The sequence below is a fragment of the Balaenoptera musculus genome, chromosome 1, assembly GCF_009873245.2.
Source record: "Balaenoptera musculus isolate JJ_BM4_2016_0621 chromosome 1, mBalMus1.pri.v3, whole genome shotgun sequence".
Lineage (NCBI taxonomy): Eukaryota > Metazoa > Chordata > Mammalia > Artiodactyla > Balaenopteridae > Balaenoptera > Balaenoptera musculus.
The window spans coordinates 179,336,414-179,352,599 of record NC_045785.1 but is presented as its reverse complement, the minus strand read 5'-3'; the positions used below and the strand labels follow the sequence as shown (position 1 = coordinate 179,352,599).

The following is a 16,186-nucleotide window of genomic DNA, read 5'->3' as shown; positions in this document are numbered from 1 at the left end:
CAACCAGGTGAATATTTCTAAACATCTGTGTTAAGTAACCACTGGAGCCTCATGAAAGTTCATGGCTAAGAAAGGGATAGTGTAGCCTGTGGATGGTTTGTGGAAACATCAGGCTGTCTTAACTGTCCAAAAAAATACTATTTCACTAAATATAGATTGCCTAATTTCCTAATGAAAAAAAATACTCCAGGAAAAAATAAACGTCTTTGCTAATTTGCGTTTATTAGCTGTTGGAAAAAGTAACCTAACCAAGAGAGGAATCATTAGTCAGTCGTTGGGAGTAGAAGTAGTGCTTTGCATTATTAATTTAGGATTCATTTTCCATCATAGCTCTATATTTTACTTCTCCTCTCCCTGGTTGCTAAATTTTAATTTATTTTTCTGTTCATTAACACCTCTGTTAGAAGAAAGTAAGAGATGCGAGGTGAAATTCTAGTCAACTTAGTTTGTTTTTATTATAGTTCTGGTTAAATGTGTGGTAGAGAAAGATAAACTATGGCTCATTGAGACTTTTCTTGTATTGATGAAGTTATTTATCTCATGCAGTCCTGATATGCAGACTGTTAAAATGTTATTATAAAAAATTTATACAACAGGAAACCATAAAATAAAACATTATGCAAAACTACAAACCTTCCACACAGACTAAGCACTAGTAATAATTTATATTCTTCTAATATTTTCTATGAAAACACACACACACACAAAATTGTATGTTTAATTTTATAATTTGAATTTTTTGTCATATAATAGTATGTGGTGGACAGGTTCCTATGTCATTAAATATTCCTGTTCAAACCATTTTTAATGGATGCATCTAAATCTGCTCTCTAGTTTTGATCAATTTATTTAACCATTTTTCTTTTGCATTTTTAGTTACTTTAATAGTAATGGACATTCATTATTTCACGTAATAAATATTATAATTTTGTAATAAAGATGAACATACATAAGTATTCGATTTCCATCTCATATTTTTCATGTGATTAGCTTTTAGAAATTATGTTATGGGGTAAATACTAATTAAATGAATAAATCCGTGAAGTAGAAAGGGCATACTTGTGAATTTTGACCTGTATTACCAAATTACTTTCAAGAAATTTATAACAAATTACATGAGTAGTATTATATATGAGTGCTTGTTTTTTGCATATTAAATAACAGTGGGTATTATTATTTTCAGTGTTTTTCAATTGGAAAATAAAATTATATATTGAATTCACATTTCTCTTAATATGAATGAAATTAATCTAAAAATGTTCATTGGCTATATAATTTTTTATTTTTATGACACATTGCCTGGCATAATTCATGTTATTTTTCCTGATTCAGAGAATGAGATATGGTTGTAGTTTGATCCAGCTATTACTTTCCCCTTAATTGAACATATTATTTTCTGATCTTTTAAAATTAGAATTTTCCACAAGAGAGCATACTCAGCGTGGAGGGCTTTTGGGGAGTCAGTGTAACAACTCTACAGATGTTTGTAAGGCGAGTAAACTAAAACTTGGTGCTTTGGTGGTCTCCCATAGTATTATCTTGGTAATATGAATGTTACAGTAAGGTTATTCAGACCACAGCAAAAACGAAAATATGCTGCTATATCCATTTAAAATATATGTGTTGAGTATGCACAAGATAGTTGAAATGTAATACATAGTAATAAATGTAACAAAACTCATGAATACATAGTATCTATCAAAATTTAAAATATGCTTGTTCTGTATTATTTCAGAATGATCTACACAGAGCCATTCAGCGTACACAGTCTGCAATGTTTAATCAAGTTTTGATTTTAATATCTACATTACTATGCCTTATCTTCACCTGGTAAGATCATACATATCAGCATTTTTATTATGTTTTGTTTTAATTATAGTTCTACAAAAACATATAATAAACCACTTTAATTAAGATTTGACTACAATAAATGAATAGATAAATATTCACTATAAAAAGTAATGGTCACCTACAGAAATAGAAGTAAAATCCTTACTTCAGTCTTAAGGAAAAAAACAAGAAAGCACATCAATCATTTGGTATTGATATTTACTGCAGCTCTGAGGTTTTTCCAAATGCTGCAAACAACCAGATCACAAGGATTTGTACTGCATGCCACAGCTGTCAAACAAGAATTTTTCCTTCAAACTGCTGGCATGGGGGTGCCCTCATCTTTCCATAATCTTCAAAGCAGAACTGCTGTTGAGAACACTGCCCGTGCCCGTCCCTGTCTGCCTGCCCCTCCGCCCCCGCTGTTCTCTCAGGCATCCAGGCAGAAAGCGAGGGCAGACACCACAGTGCGAGGCAACTGGTACGTTGCTTTAGTATAGAAAACAGTTTTTATTCCTTTTTACGAACTAATTTTTAATTTTTTTTCATTTTTATTTTTTTTAAACATCTTTATTGGAGTATAATTGCTTTACAATGGTGTGTTAGTTTCTGCTGTATAACAAAGTGAATCAGCTATACATATACATATATCCCCGTAGCTCCTCCCTCTTGCGTCTCCCTCCCACCCTCCCTAACCCACCCCTCTAGGTGGTCACAAAGCACCGAGCTGATCGCCCTGTGCAATGTGGCTGCTTCCCACTAGCTATCTGTTTTACGTTTGGTAGTGTATATATGTCCATGCCACTCTCTCACTTTGTCCCAGCTTACCCTTCCCCCTCCCTGTGTCCTCAAGTCCATTCTCTACGTCTGCGTCTTTATTCCTGTCCTGCCCCTAGATTTTTCATAACCATTTTTTTTTCTTTTTTAGATTCCATATATATGTGTTAGCATACGGTATTTGTTTTTCTCTTTCTGACTTACTTCACTCTGTATGACAGACTCTAGGTCCATCTACCTCACTACAAATAACTTAATTTCGTTTCTTTTTATGGCTGAGTAATATTCCATTGTATCTATGTGCCACATCTTATTTATCCATTCATCTGTCGATGGACACTTAGGTTGCTTCCATGTCCTGGCTATTGTAAATAGAGCTGCAATGAAGATTGTGGTACATGACTCTTTTTGAATTATGGTTTTCTCAGGGTATATGCCCAGTAGTGGGATTGCTGGGTCATATGGTAATTCTGTTTTTAGTTTTTTAAGGAACCTCCATACTGTTCTCCATAGTGGCTGTATCAATTTACATTCCCACCAACAGTGCAAGAGGGTTCCCTTTTCTCCACACCATCTCCAGCATTTATTGTTTGTTGATTTTTTGATGATGGCCATTCTGACTGGTGTGAGGTGATACCTCATTGTAGTTTTGATTTGCATTTGTCTAATGATTAGTGATGTCCAGCAGTATTTCTTCTTTTGGAATGAGAAATGATGCACTGCCCATATGGATTCATGCAGAGCCTTACTAGAGAAAAAAAAAATGTGAAAATCAAAAAATGAGGTAGAATGATATGTCTGTTTTTCAACTTAATTTTGTGTAATTGTGCTCTGACCTGGATTTGACCTATTGAGAAAGAGAAAAAGCTAACTAGGAAGTACTACAATAGGAAGAATGCCTTCATCACTAGTACAATACTATTTTTAGATTAAAGTATAGCTATAGATATATGTATGTAAATATAGTTGTAGGTACAGCAATATAACAACTATTACACCTAAGTAGTATGCAATTAATTCCTCTATTAAATGGATTTAAAATATGTTTTACTGCATACTTTTATATTTAAAAAGTAAACATTTTAGGATATTCCATGCCTTTAAATATAAAATACCCCTTTAAAATGGACACAATGCCATCTTATCATTTAATTTTTTTTTAACTCTTCACAAGTTGTTTTTATTATTTACCTAGTAAATATCTAACTGCATAAATTTGAAATACGAACAGTAATGCCTTCTCTTCTAATGTCACAAAAAGTTCTTAATTTTAAGATACACAATTTAGATAATTTAGGAATTTTCTCATTTTACTTAAGGAAAAGTATTATTTAAAATTAAAATTTTTATATACCTATGCACATGCTACTTTCTCAGTTGCTGGAAAATTACAAAAAGTAAAATGAATAAGTCTAAATATTATGGGAATCTGTTAAAGTAAATTTGGTAAAGAGGTAATTGAAATTTTAATGCAAAAGTAAGGACAGATTATTTTTGTATGATAACACTTAGTCCAGTACTTTGGTTCTGGAGGAATCCTCATCACAGTGAACTACCCACAGTGGGCTCTCTATTTGCTCTTACTTTCTGCCTATACATCTATTTCTTGAGTACTTTTTATTTTCAAAGGAAACAACTACACAAATTTTGCCACTTTCTTATGCCACAGTTCTGTGCTAGATAAAGGGTTTTCATGATCTATATGTAATTTCCATTATGCAGTTTATTTGTCACTTTAATCATTTGTGTTTCACTTTTTGTTTTATTTGCAATTATAGTTACTTTGTTGTTGTTGTGTGTATGTATGTTTAAACTTTAGACATTTGAGTGGTAGTTTTGACAGGTATTATCTAATGTTAAAGCTGTCACCAATACGTGGATATGAGTCTACCTTTTAATGTGCAATTATTATATAGAGTTAGCTTAGGTACATAAAATGTTATTGTTTTTAATCACACGTACTCAATACATTTACATTAATATGTTTTAAAATTATAATATCAAGGATGGAAAAACTGAAGTTTGATCTCTTTGTGTATTCTTCTCTAGCATTACAAGCAAAATGTCTTCATAAATCATGATCATCATAGTAAGGTAGAATAAGTCTTATTTGAATTCACCATTGATGGTGGGGTTACCTACAAGAAAAATATGAACAATGATACATTACTAATGCTATATCATCAGGCTATTTTACCAAAGAGTTACAACACACATATTATAAAATACAAATATGCACAAAGATACAAGAACTTACACAAATGGAAACATCTAGGTAGTCTGTCCAAGATTGTTACATCAGCTTAATACTGTTGGAGACAAAGTTTGCTTATATCTTGTTTTCAGCCATTCTCAAAACAGCGTTTCCATGGTTTAATATGGCTGCTTTGCTCTTGCCATTACATCCTAACTCCATCCTTAGGAAAGAAGAATATAAGGCACAACCCAGAAATTGTGTGCATAACTTAGGCTAGAATTTGGTCATATACCCACACAATAGCTGCAGGGGATCTGCAAAAATGTAGTCTGGCGGGGCAACAAATACCCAGTTGAATATTATATTATCAAGAAAAAGAAAAATGCGATGCTGTGGAACAATAAGCAGTCTCTGGCAATGATAAGTCATAAACGTTTACATGTACACTGTTTGTTTAAAACTCAAGGCTATACTAATTTGGAGGCCTTGGGCAAATTACTTATTTATCTAGCCTTGTTTTCCACCTCATTAAATGAGTACAACATTAATCACCCTATAAGATTTTTGTGTTTTTTCAAATGAGGATTAAATTGGATATGTTTATAAAATGTCTGTCTAGCAGAGGGCATGGCATATGGTGTAAACACTCCAAAAATTTTAATTTCAAAAGTCCTCTTTATACAAGATGATTGAATTATCATGTGAACCTGCAAAAAGAGATTTACTCTAAAATGTTTAAGCATAATAATTTGTTAATAATACTATGAAACTGAATCAGGATGCCTAAAAATGATTCTAGGCAGCAGACAGGGGACTGACTACTTTTTTTTTCCCTTCCAGTTTTATTGGGAAATGATTGACATACAGCATTATACAAATGTAAGGTGTATAGGATAATGATTTGCTTATATACATCATGAAATAATTGCCATGATAAGTTTAGTGACTATCTATCATCTCATATAAATATAAAAGAAAAGAAAAAAATTTCCTTGTGATGGGAACTCAGGATTTATTCTCTTAACAATTTTCATATATAACAGAGCAGTGTTAATTATATTGATATTAATCCTGATTTACATTACATCCGTGGTACTTATTTATCTTATAACTGGAAGTTTGTACCTTTTGACCACCATCATCATCATACAAAGATACTACATTATTATTGACTATATTCCCCATGCTGTACATTTCATTCCCGTGACTCATTTATTTTGTAACTCTAAGTTTGTACCTCTTAATTTTCCTCATCTATTTCATGCAGTCCCCAGACCCCCTCCCCTCTGGCAACCACCTGTTTGTTTTGATATGTTTATTCATTTGTTTTGTTTTTTAGATTCCACATATAAGTGAAATCATACATTATTTGTCTTTCCCTGTCTCACTTAACTTAATACCCTCTGGGTTCATCCATGTTGCCACAAATGGCAAGATTTCATTCTTTTTTTATGGCTGAGTAATATTCCATTATATATATATATGTATATATATGTATGTATATATATGTTTGTGTGTATATGTACATATTTTTATATGTATATTTGTAAATATGTGTATGTATATATATTTGTATCTATGTATGTATGTATATATACACACATATATATTCCATTGTGGTGAAATTAGTCATAATTAATTGCTGTTAAGTTGTATCATAGAGCAAGTCTATCATTGCTTTTCCAAATCAGAACTTTTAATACATACATTAAATTTTAAGCCCCAAATGATTCAGGAACTAATATTTGATGAAATGGCTCTGTTGTTCATGGATCTCACCATCTTAATATTACCTGTTTGGAAAGCTGCTGTATGGTTTTAAAATGTATCTTGTCTTCAACATTATGAACATTAAAAAGGACTATCATTAAGCATTCGTCTATAAGAGACACCATGCTCAGTGCCAAACTGAAATAAAAATTAGGCTACTGACCTCTCCCTGTAGGGAATGTGCTCAGAATTGCTTTTCCTGTCATTGTAATGGAATTTCACTAATCTTCCCACGTGTCGGCTGTGTGCCCCTCCTGATCAGTAATACACGCTTCCAAGACAGCTGGAAATTGTGATTCAGCCTGTGTCTCTGTAATAAAGCAGAGACAACTGGTCCATCTGGTAATTAAGTGCATGACTTTAGCTTAATTATCAGCATATTCTAACCAATAATAAGTACTCTAATTTATAGTGCGTTTGGTGTTTCTAATTTTACACTAGTAGACTTATTTTTGCACCTACTTTGATTCAAATTTTTTAATTGAATATGTATTACATATTTTCATATTATTTTGTAGAGTTATAAAACAAAGAGCTATATTAGGTTAGTGGATATTTTGTGTTTTAGTCCAATGTAAAAAAATTTATTTTACCTCCTCAGTCTTATTTAAGGAGAAAATGAACCTATTACATTATTAACATGCTTAATTCAAAAGTATTTGGGATTTTCCTGTGCATCTTTGATTAATACTTATTGAATACTGGATGCTTAAGTTCTTGAACTCTATTTACTGAATTGACTCTTAAGGCAAAGAGCTACTTGGGAAGTGGACAGAGAGAAGCTAAGTACTGTAGTTTGGAGAAAGTGTTACAACATGGTCTAGCAGTACAACACCATTGTGATATTTGATTACTAGTTTTGTTTGGTCACATTTGTTTTGCTTATATTACAAATGAACGACAGAAAGTGCATTTGTCTAAAGATCTGGCAACTGACTAACAGTCCCCAGGCTTGTTTCACACTAGAACAAATAGAAAACTATTTGTCCCAACTCAATTTTGCATAAGTGAGCAGCCAAGTTTTAGGCAGTTAATTAACCAAGTAAGGTGAATTCAAATTGAGGAAAAGCGGAATATGGTTATTGAATGTATATAAATAATAATAATGTAATTATTATTAATATAAAAATCTAAGAAACATGGTTTTGAATTAAAATTCTGCAACAAATAAGCAATTTTTGAAATATGACAATAATGTATAGTTATTTTCAAACATCAAATACTGAGAATAATGGCTAACATTTCAAGGGGTTCCTATGTGTTAGGCACTTTTCTGAGCACATGTATTAACTAATTTAACCTTTAACAGCTTATAAGGTAAGTTCTATTGTCCTTATTTTATAGATGAAGAAACTTTGAGGCACGAAGTTGTTAAGGAATTTGCAAAAAAAGTAAAACAACTAAGTATATCTATCTTAAATATCCACTTATCTACTGTAAGCTGTGCTAAGACTTCAGGAAAAAATAAAGGCATTACCTACAAATGAATAAGAATCAATCTGATATCCATGTTCTCATCTGAGTTAAAAGTTTCTAAAACACAGTTCACAAGTTTCCAAGAAAAATTGATTTAGAACCTAAACTTTGATAGAATTTAAGCCCTCATTGAATTATGAGAATAATGTAGTTATTTTCAGATATACAAGAACTTAGAAAGTATGCTACCTATGTAGCATTAAACATGTATTACAAAAATAAGAAAAAAAAGATAAAGGAAAAAATATATATGTTATGAGAAGCAGTGGTATGTGCAACAGGTACTCATTGGATCTGGCTCTGCGAAACCCCATCTTCACACTTCATTTTATCAGAAGTGTAGTTGAAGATTTATCCAAGCAGAGGCGGAGACCCCATTTTTATTGTCCATGGTGAAGACACCTAGCCAAGGGAGGTTTCCACTTAGAAGATGGGGTAAAGGTGTGAGAGAAAGCCAGTTGTCATACCACACTAATTGAGAATCAACGACTTCTGATGGTCTTTAGGAGAATAATAGTTCTGTGGGAAAGGCTCTGTGACATTGGTTTTGTACCACTCAAGATGGTCAGTTATGTATGAAAGCCATCAACTGATAATCTCAAAAATGAATACACGTAGGGAGTGTGACACATGTGAGGTCTCCTTGAAAAAATTACCTTAGGACAAAATCTACAAAATTAAGGAAAATAAAGAAGTCTTGATAAAAGATTTGAAGTAAGAGATAAATCAGTTTACTTGTAGCAGCAGACATGAATGCTCTGTTCCCAAAGAGATCCTAAAATGTCATCATAATAGTAATGATAGTTAAAACTTATTTAATGTTTACCTTCTTTGCCAGCCAATTTTTTTATTGCTTTACATGTAATAAATTGTTTAATTTTGCACAACAACCTTCTATGGTAGGTATTATTCTCATTTTACAGACAAGAAACTGAGGCACAGAAAGGTTAGATGGAAAGATAAGCCTTAGTTTATCCAAAGTCTACGATTAGTAAGAAGCAGAGCTCAGATCTGGACCTAGGCAAATTGGTTGGTTCCAGAGCCCACATCCTTAACCTTTGTAATATTATTTGTGTGAAGTTCTAGAAGTCATTAACCTAGATATATAAAAATTATAATCAAACTAAAAAATCAAATAGAATTATGATAATTTGTTCATTTCTATTGTGAATTTTAAATTACTGTTTGAAGTAGGATAATAGTTTAATAAGACATTAAGATGACACTTTCTTCATTTGTAAAGATATTTTGGATTAACTATAGAAAACTATTTTAGCCATTACTTTCTCTTTTGTGTGAATAGTTACTTTAAATTTAGCAAGTTTCTAATCTTTATTTTTTTAGTTTTATCACCAGCAAATATATGTTTAGATAAAATTACCACATATATACATGATTAAAATTTGTTCAAATTATTTCCATTTACCTGTTCATCTGTCTCTCTTTCTATACTTCTATGTTTCTATAGAGATATAGCTAAGAATATATCAAGTGATTCTATACAGACATAGGATTTTTTTTTTAACTTTCTTATACTTTCTGCTATGGTTTAGATTTTCAAAATGAATATGTGTAAGTTTTTAAAACAAAACAAAGTCACAAAAATTAAGGAATGTAAAAAGAGGCAACAAAATTTAACACAAAATGCAAAATGTAAGGATCACATTCAATATGATTTGTATGATTAATTTCTTTACATTTGTAAAATGATTCTCATATATATATTTTTTAACCTAAATTCCTCACCTTTCTCTCCTGCTTATCCTTTGACTCAACTTTTAGATTGAAGCTCTTTTATGAAGTTTTCTTGAAGTTTATCTGAATTAATGGGAGATGCCCAAGCTTTATGTTTCTCAGTGATGGAAAAAATTATAAAATATATAATGCTTCTTTAATTATCAGTGTTTCCTGCCAGATTTTTATCATATATAACAAAGTTTCAGTTTTCCTTTCTTACCATTTTATGTCCAGTATCTCTTATGGTTGGAAAATATAAGATGCTTAACAAATGTTTGCGATTGATAGAAAATAACATTCCGGGGTTAAAAATCCCAGGACAATTTCCTTATCAACTGAAGATACTTAAATATATTGTAAACTAAGCATGTTCAAACCATATATTCTGAGAATGTTCTTTTAAATGCCTTCTTTTCACATTTTGGTGTCAGGTGATGGAAAGAATCTTTATAATTGTAACCTTCTATGCCACTATGGTTTTATGAAGACATTCTAGTTCTGTTACTTCTGTCAAAGAGATATAACTGAGAGGCAAAACTTCTACAACTTTTTTAGTTAAAAAGAGATGCTCTTTGAGATAATTTTTATAAATTGCTTGCACATACCTCATAAATAGGAGCTTCCAGATAAATCAAATTTTGGCTGTTAATTTTGTCTCCATATAACTTCAGAATTTACATCTTGAGAATTTTTCTTTTAATGTTAGAATTTGAGAGAGCAGAACAATGTAATAAAATTACTGAAATTATCACCTCCTATGTGATACTAGAGAGCATTGGAATACATGTACTATCATGCTTTTCTCTTCCCATCATCTCTTAGGATTTTTGTTTGTTTGTTTTTTCTTCTACTTCTTTCTTTGATTTTTTTGGTTCCTGAGATCTCACTTTTGTTTCTCCCATCTGATCTAAATCCCAATCCTCTCCTGAAAAGTCTGTTTATCTATTATTTTCAAATAAAGAAAATGCGTGTTTGTGCATCAGGGCATAGGGTGGGGTGTGGTCACTTTTCACGAACTACTAAATTGCAGTGTATGTTGACTTCAGACCTGTGGCCTATGATATCAGTTACTAACCTTTTTTGCATAGACACGAAGACAATGCCCAGCAGAGTGGGAACTTTCTTTTAACAATATTTATTATTACTTCAAAAGCAACAATTCTCTCTAGAAAATGTGAAATCCCAACATCTCAAATGATCTTAAATCCCATGGGAATCTTAGGTTTTAGGCAGACATTCTACAGGAAATGAAAATGATTATTTGGAACAATTTAATTGGTATTCATTCAGTAAATACCAAATTGCAAGTTGTGGGCTGATTTGAATGCTAATGTCTGAATTACAAGCATGAAATCAAAGTGTTAGATGCTTTCAGCACAGAATGCCATTGCTAATTAAATTTTTCCAGTAACTCTGCACAGCAGTGGGATTCATAGGGAGTGCATTGATATTTATTTATTTCTGCCATGTGACTTTTTTTCCCTCTGAAAACATTTTGTTGTACAAATTGACATTTACCAGGTGAAATTTGTGGTGAAAAAGTTTACAGTCTCAATATTTCCTTTCATTCAAATTAATGTTTTCCTTATAAACCTTGCCAAAGCTTAAAAAGCTTGTATAACTAAATGTATAGTTAACATATTAAAAGAAGCCCATTTTAAAAAGCACTAATTACAAATGATTAGAAATTAAGGTGCTTTTGTTATTATATTTAGAACCTATTTAAGTAAGCAAATCAATTACGATTTTTCAGTCGTTTTAAAGAGGGTAGCATGAGAGTCTGTATTTTAAATCCTAAATAAATGTTCACATTTTGTTTTAGAATTGTATAACACTAAAATTATTTTGCATGGATCTGTGTCAAAGATAGCACTTAAGAATGTTTTGTAAAGAAGCAAAGCTCACTAGACTCTTAAATCCAGCACTCTTCATGAAACATTTCAAAAATAAACATATTTTTCTAAAAGGCAAATAATAGTAAGCTAACATTGAAACTTAAAAAATGTATTTAATTCATGTGAATGTAAAGTATAAGTTTTCAGTGCCTATACTATTTTTTAGTATTGTTTTTTTAATGAAGCAGCCACATATTAACAAAACTCTATATATGTCATTTTAATAAGGTAGGTTGACCTCCTTGCAGGTTGGGGCTGAGATACTTGGTAAGTCTTATGCTGCATCTGTGTAGCTCCAACCATTTGTGCACTGGAAGCTTTGTCTTGAACTGCTGCATAAGCCTTCCAAGTGCCCAAGGCACTGTCTTCTAATTCTAGTTCTTATCATTGCTGTGAGCCCAGGTCCATCACTGCTGTGAATGGTGCAATTTGAGGCCATGACTCACCTGTACTGTCTTACCTGTATTCTCAAGCTGTGAGTGCATTCCCCTCAAGGTCAGGACAAGCCACGTACTGATTTATGTTACCGGCTGGCTCCTCCGTAAGAATGGTATATGAGACCTTGGCCAAAATAGAGAGCATTACAACAATTAAGAAATGCTCCATTCTGGTTCAATCTGTGCTGAAACTTTTTCATTTTCTGTGTGCATTTTGCTCAGGTTGGTCTTAACACAGTTATTTTCTGTCACTTATTAAGAACTTCTTTAATTTCTATCTTAATGACAGCTGTTGTCATACCAGAGTGACCACAGAGTTGCTATTTTTCGGTGAGCTCTGAGGTGTGCTTGCTCTTTGGTATAATGGTAAAAATCATAAATTGGAGCAATACAATCCTGGGTTCATGTTATGCCTTTTCCATTGATTAATTCCATGACTATACCTTTAGATCATTTATTGTACACTTATAGATTTGTTAAGAGGGTAGATCTCATGTTAAGTGTTTTACTCCAATATTTAGAAGGGTTAAAAACTGAAATTCAACTGAGTAAATCTGAAGATCAAATTGGCTTTCTTCAACAGTTCGTGAATCGGGCACCAGCCCATCTAGCAAATAGAAAGGAGCTCTGAAGAGCTATAGAAAAGGAAAGGTTTTTAAAGGCAGAAAGAGGGTGGGGAAAGGAAGTTTATTAGCAAAGAGTAGATTGTTTCAGGCAAGGTCACTTTCCCATGGGGGAAGGCAGGGGTCTATCCAGCAGATGACCTCACTTGTGCTGACCAGGTGATTCCAGACTGACTGGTTAAAGAGTACATTCTTGGGAGAGACTAAAACTGCAGTTAAGTCTTGGTTTGCTGATGTGGGGCTCAGCACAAGTGACCCCATTTGGAGCCCATGGTTTCTTTTTTTAACAGAAGTAACACAGTTTTGATGACAAATTGGACGTAAGGTGAGAGAGAAAGGAAAATTGAAGATGGCTTTGAGATTTACATTTTGGGAAACTGACTGAATGTCATGCCATATGTGAGGATAAGGAAATCTGGAAAGGAACATGAAGAGGAAGGAAAAGAGTCCATTCTAGTTGAGACACATTTTAGAAACCTAAGGTAAGGTGTCGAGTAGCCATGTGTCTGTAGGAGCCCAGAGTTTAGGAGAAGGGTGGGGACCAGGTGGTGAATTTGGTAACCATCAACATATGGACCAGCATTAAAGGCAATGGATTAGAAAAGAGCACCTAGGGAATGAACACAATAGAAATTCTGATTAAAAACAAAGCAAAACAAAAACCTTAACAGGGTAGGAAGAGAAGATAAATGGCACAATTTACAAGGAGACAGGATCTTCATTTACCTCTGTATCCAAAAGAGGTGGCAGTTAAATATATAAAGTAAAAACTAGTGAAAATGCAAGGAGAACTTGATAAAAATATAATAGCAGCAGAAGACTTTAATAAAGAATCATATTACTCAAGTGGATCCCAGAATATTTCTTATTTTTCACTTCTCCAAACAGCCCTCTCTATACCGTCCAACCAGATGGCTGTCTATTTCAAACCATAGTCAACGTCAGAGCTTTTATAGTACATTTTCATTATAATAAAAGCATTTTCTTACCGTCAAGCAACGAAGCCTGTGCAAAATTCATACATCTTTTTAAAACACCATAAAATCTTTTTTTTTCTCTTTCAAAGTTCCTCCTCATTTTTTCATCTTGTCTTTCCCTTATTAATTCCTCTTCTGTTACTGAACTCCTTAAATTGCTTAGACACTTTTGCGTTTCAACTGACTTTTAGTATCCTTATACTCAGGGTCACGTATCATTGCTGTTATTCTCACAATTTCCTGTTAGTAAATTCTCTAAATTATTTTATGTTATAAAATATATAATATTTCACATTTATATTTTATTTAAATAGATAGAGGGTATTGTAATTTACCCTCTTTCTGTGCTTTAGAGTATTTTTGATTCAGAGTGTTGAGAGCCTCATTTCAGCACTGTCTCCTTTCTCTAGACCCATTGCTTATTCTGGTGGTATCTCCTGCCCCAAGGTTATAGTAACTTTCACCAACATTTTGCTATGCAAATGGTATACAGAATATTTCTGATTATCCCTAATAATTCAGGCTCATTCAGCTACTTAAAATTCTTTCTCATTCCTGTCTATTAGCCCACTGAATTATATTTATTATAGACCCTTGTTCTACCTTTATATTTAAGTTTTTAGTATTTATTTTTAGGCTCCTCATTTTCTAGCAAATTGATTTTAGGATGTTCTAAATACCTCATTTGAATTTCATATGAGCTTCTTCCCTCTAGTGTGCCGGCTGGGAAGGTGAAAAACCACTTTCAATCCCATGCTTTATAATTAGCTTTTATATTGACAATTGAAGCACAGTCTTCTTTTCTTCAAGTCAGATATCCCCCAAGTGCTTTCATTTTTCTCTACGGGACTTTTTTGGTTTGTTCGTTTGCCTTTCACTAAATCTTCTCTATTTTCTAATTATAAAGTCAAGCAGGACCCAGTGCGGAATAAACGCAAAGATCAAGATCATTTATATAAAAGCGTTTTGTAAAGTACATGTAAATGTAAATGTAAAGTAGTATTTTTCATTGCCATAATTCAGGGGACAGATTTTTAGTTTAACAAAGAAATCATTCTTCTTAGGCTTTATTTCTCACAGGGACATATGCAGCTTTCTGGAGGGGCTTTAGGTAAAAACAGAAATTCATTGGATTTGAAGATTTCTTGGTTGTGTCACTTTTTTGCTGTGACTTCAGTTAAATTATAGCTTCTCTGAGGCTTAATTTATTCATTTGTCAAATGGAGACAGAAAAACACTGTATAATCTTCAACAGAAGTTGGAGGCAGTTTTCAAAACAGACATGAAATTGGGTCATTATAACAGAAGTAGAAGAAACAACAAATCAACATAGTGGGGATGAAGTATAAACCTGCTATTAAGTTTTAAGACAGCTGAGGTGGGGGGAGAAATGAATTATACCGAGCTCTCATTATCAGAAAAAAGAAAGCACACACATACCTCAATGTAATTAATGTCCTCTTTCCCTGTTTCCTGCAGAACTCAGGAACCTCATTCTGTAGACAGACTGATACAGAGACAATATATAAGGGCAGATGCACAATGTATATTATCTTAAAAAAATTTACATAATGGAAAGATAGCATTGGTTTTCTGCTTATTGGCTTAGTGTTCTACTAAGCCCCCATGACAGCCTTATGACACTCTGAGGTATGCATTCTATCCCTAGTTCGGAGAGGAGACCAGTAAGGGCAGAGGAAAGAGTTAAGGCGTTTTCGAAGTAAGTGGGGCTCCGGGAATGAGCCCAGGTTTGTCTGATCATGACCTGTCATCTTTTCTATGCATATGAGGCCTTAACAGGTGCGTGAAAGCAATTCTTTCAGGAGACAATGTGTGGTGGTACAAATTATGGTGCTTGGCAGGGTTCAACTTTATTCTAGGAGATAAATTAGAACACGTAGAGGGTGGAAAGATCATTTGTACTTTCACCTAACTTTCTCCAACATAAATTTTTTTTTTACAGACGTTTGCTAAGAATTGGCAGAGAAAGTTATCCAGGCTTTTCTTGATTTCCAGGACCTGGCTACTCTATCTGCCTAGGTGAGCTCATTGATGCCTGTGGCTTCCAAAACCATCTGTAAGCTGACAACTTCAGCAGCCCAAAACATTTTTAATTCTTCTCTGTTTCCAGGCAGTTTTCACCTATATGTTCTCAATGATCCCACTGTTGATCCATCCCTTAAAAAAAGTAAAGTACGTGGAGTCATCTGGCCCGCTCCTTTTTTCTCAGGCAGAGCATCCAATCTATCAGCAAGCCTACTGGCTTTAAGGCCAAGATCCCTCCAGGCACCATCCCCCTCTATCTGCACTGTCTCTACCCCTCAAACAGCCATTGTCTCTTGCTTGGATATCTGGTCTGTCTGCTGACACCCTTGCTTTCTTACAGTCTATTTCCACAGAGCAGTAAGAATATTCTTACAAGTTTAAGAACCTCTATCTTCCCCCCAGTGCACTTGGATCAAAACAC

General features: G+C 33.2%; 1 protein-coding gene across 5 annotated transcripts in view; it reads left to right on the top strand.

Annotated features, from left to right (window-relative positions):
• The window catches only part of KCNT2 (potassium sodium-activated channel subfamily T member 2), a 267,373-nt gene that overhangs the window by 38,268 nt on the left and 212,919 nt on the right, over nucleotides 1-16,186 (top strand). For all 5 annotated transcript variants that reach the window (XM_036868239.1, XM_036868233.1, XM_036868249.1 and 2 more), the window contains one exon: nucleotides 1,736-1,830. In XM_036868239.1, coding sequence (XP_036724134.1) covers nucleotides 1,736-1,830 — 95 coding nt within the window. The remainder of the gene's footprint in view (nucleotides 1-1,735; nucleotides 1,831-16,186) is intronic.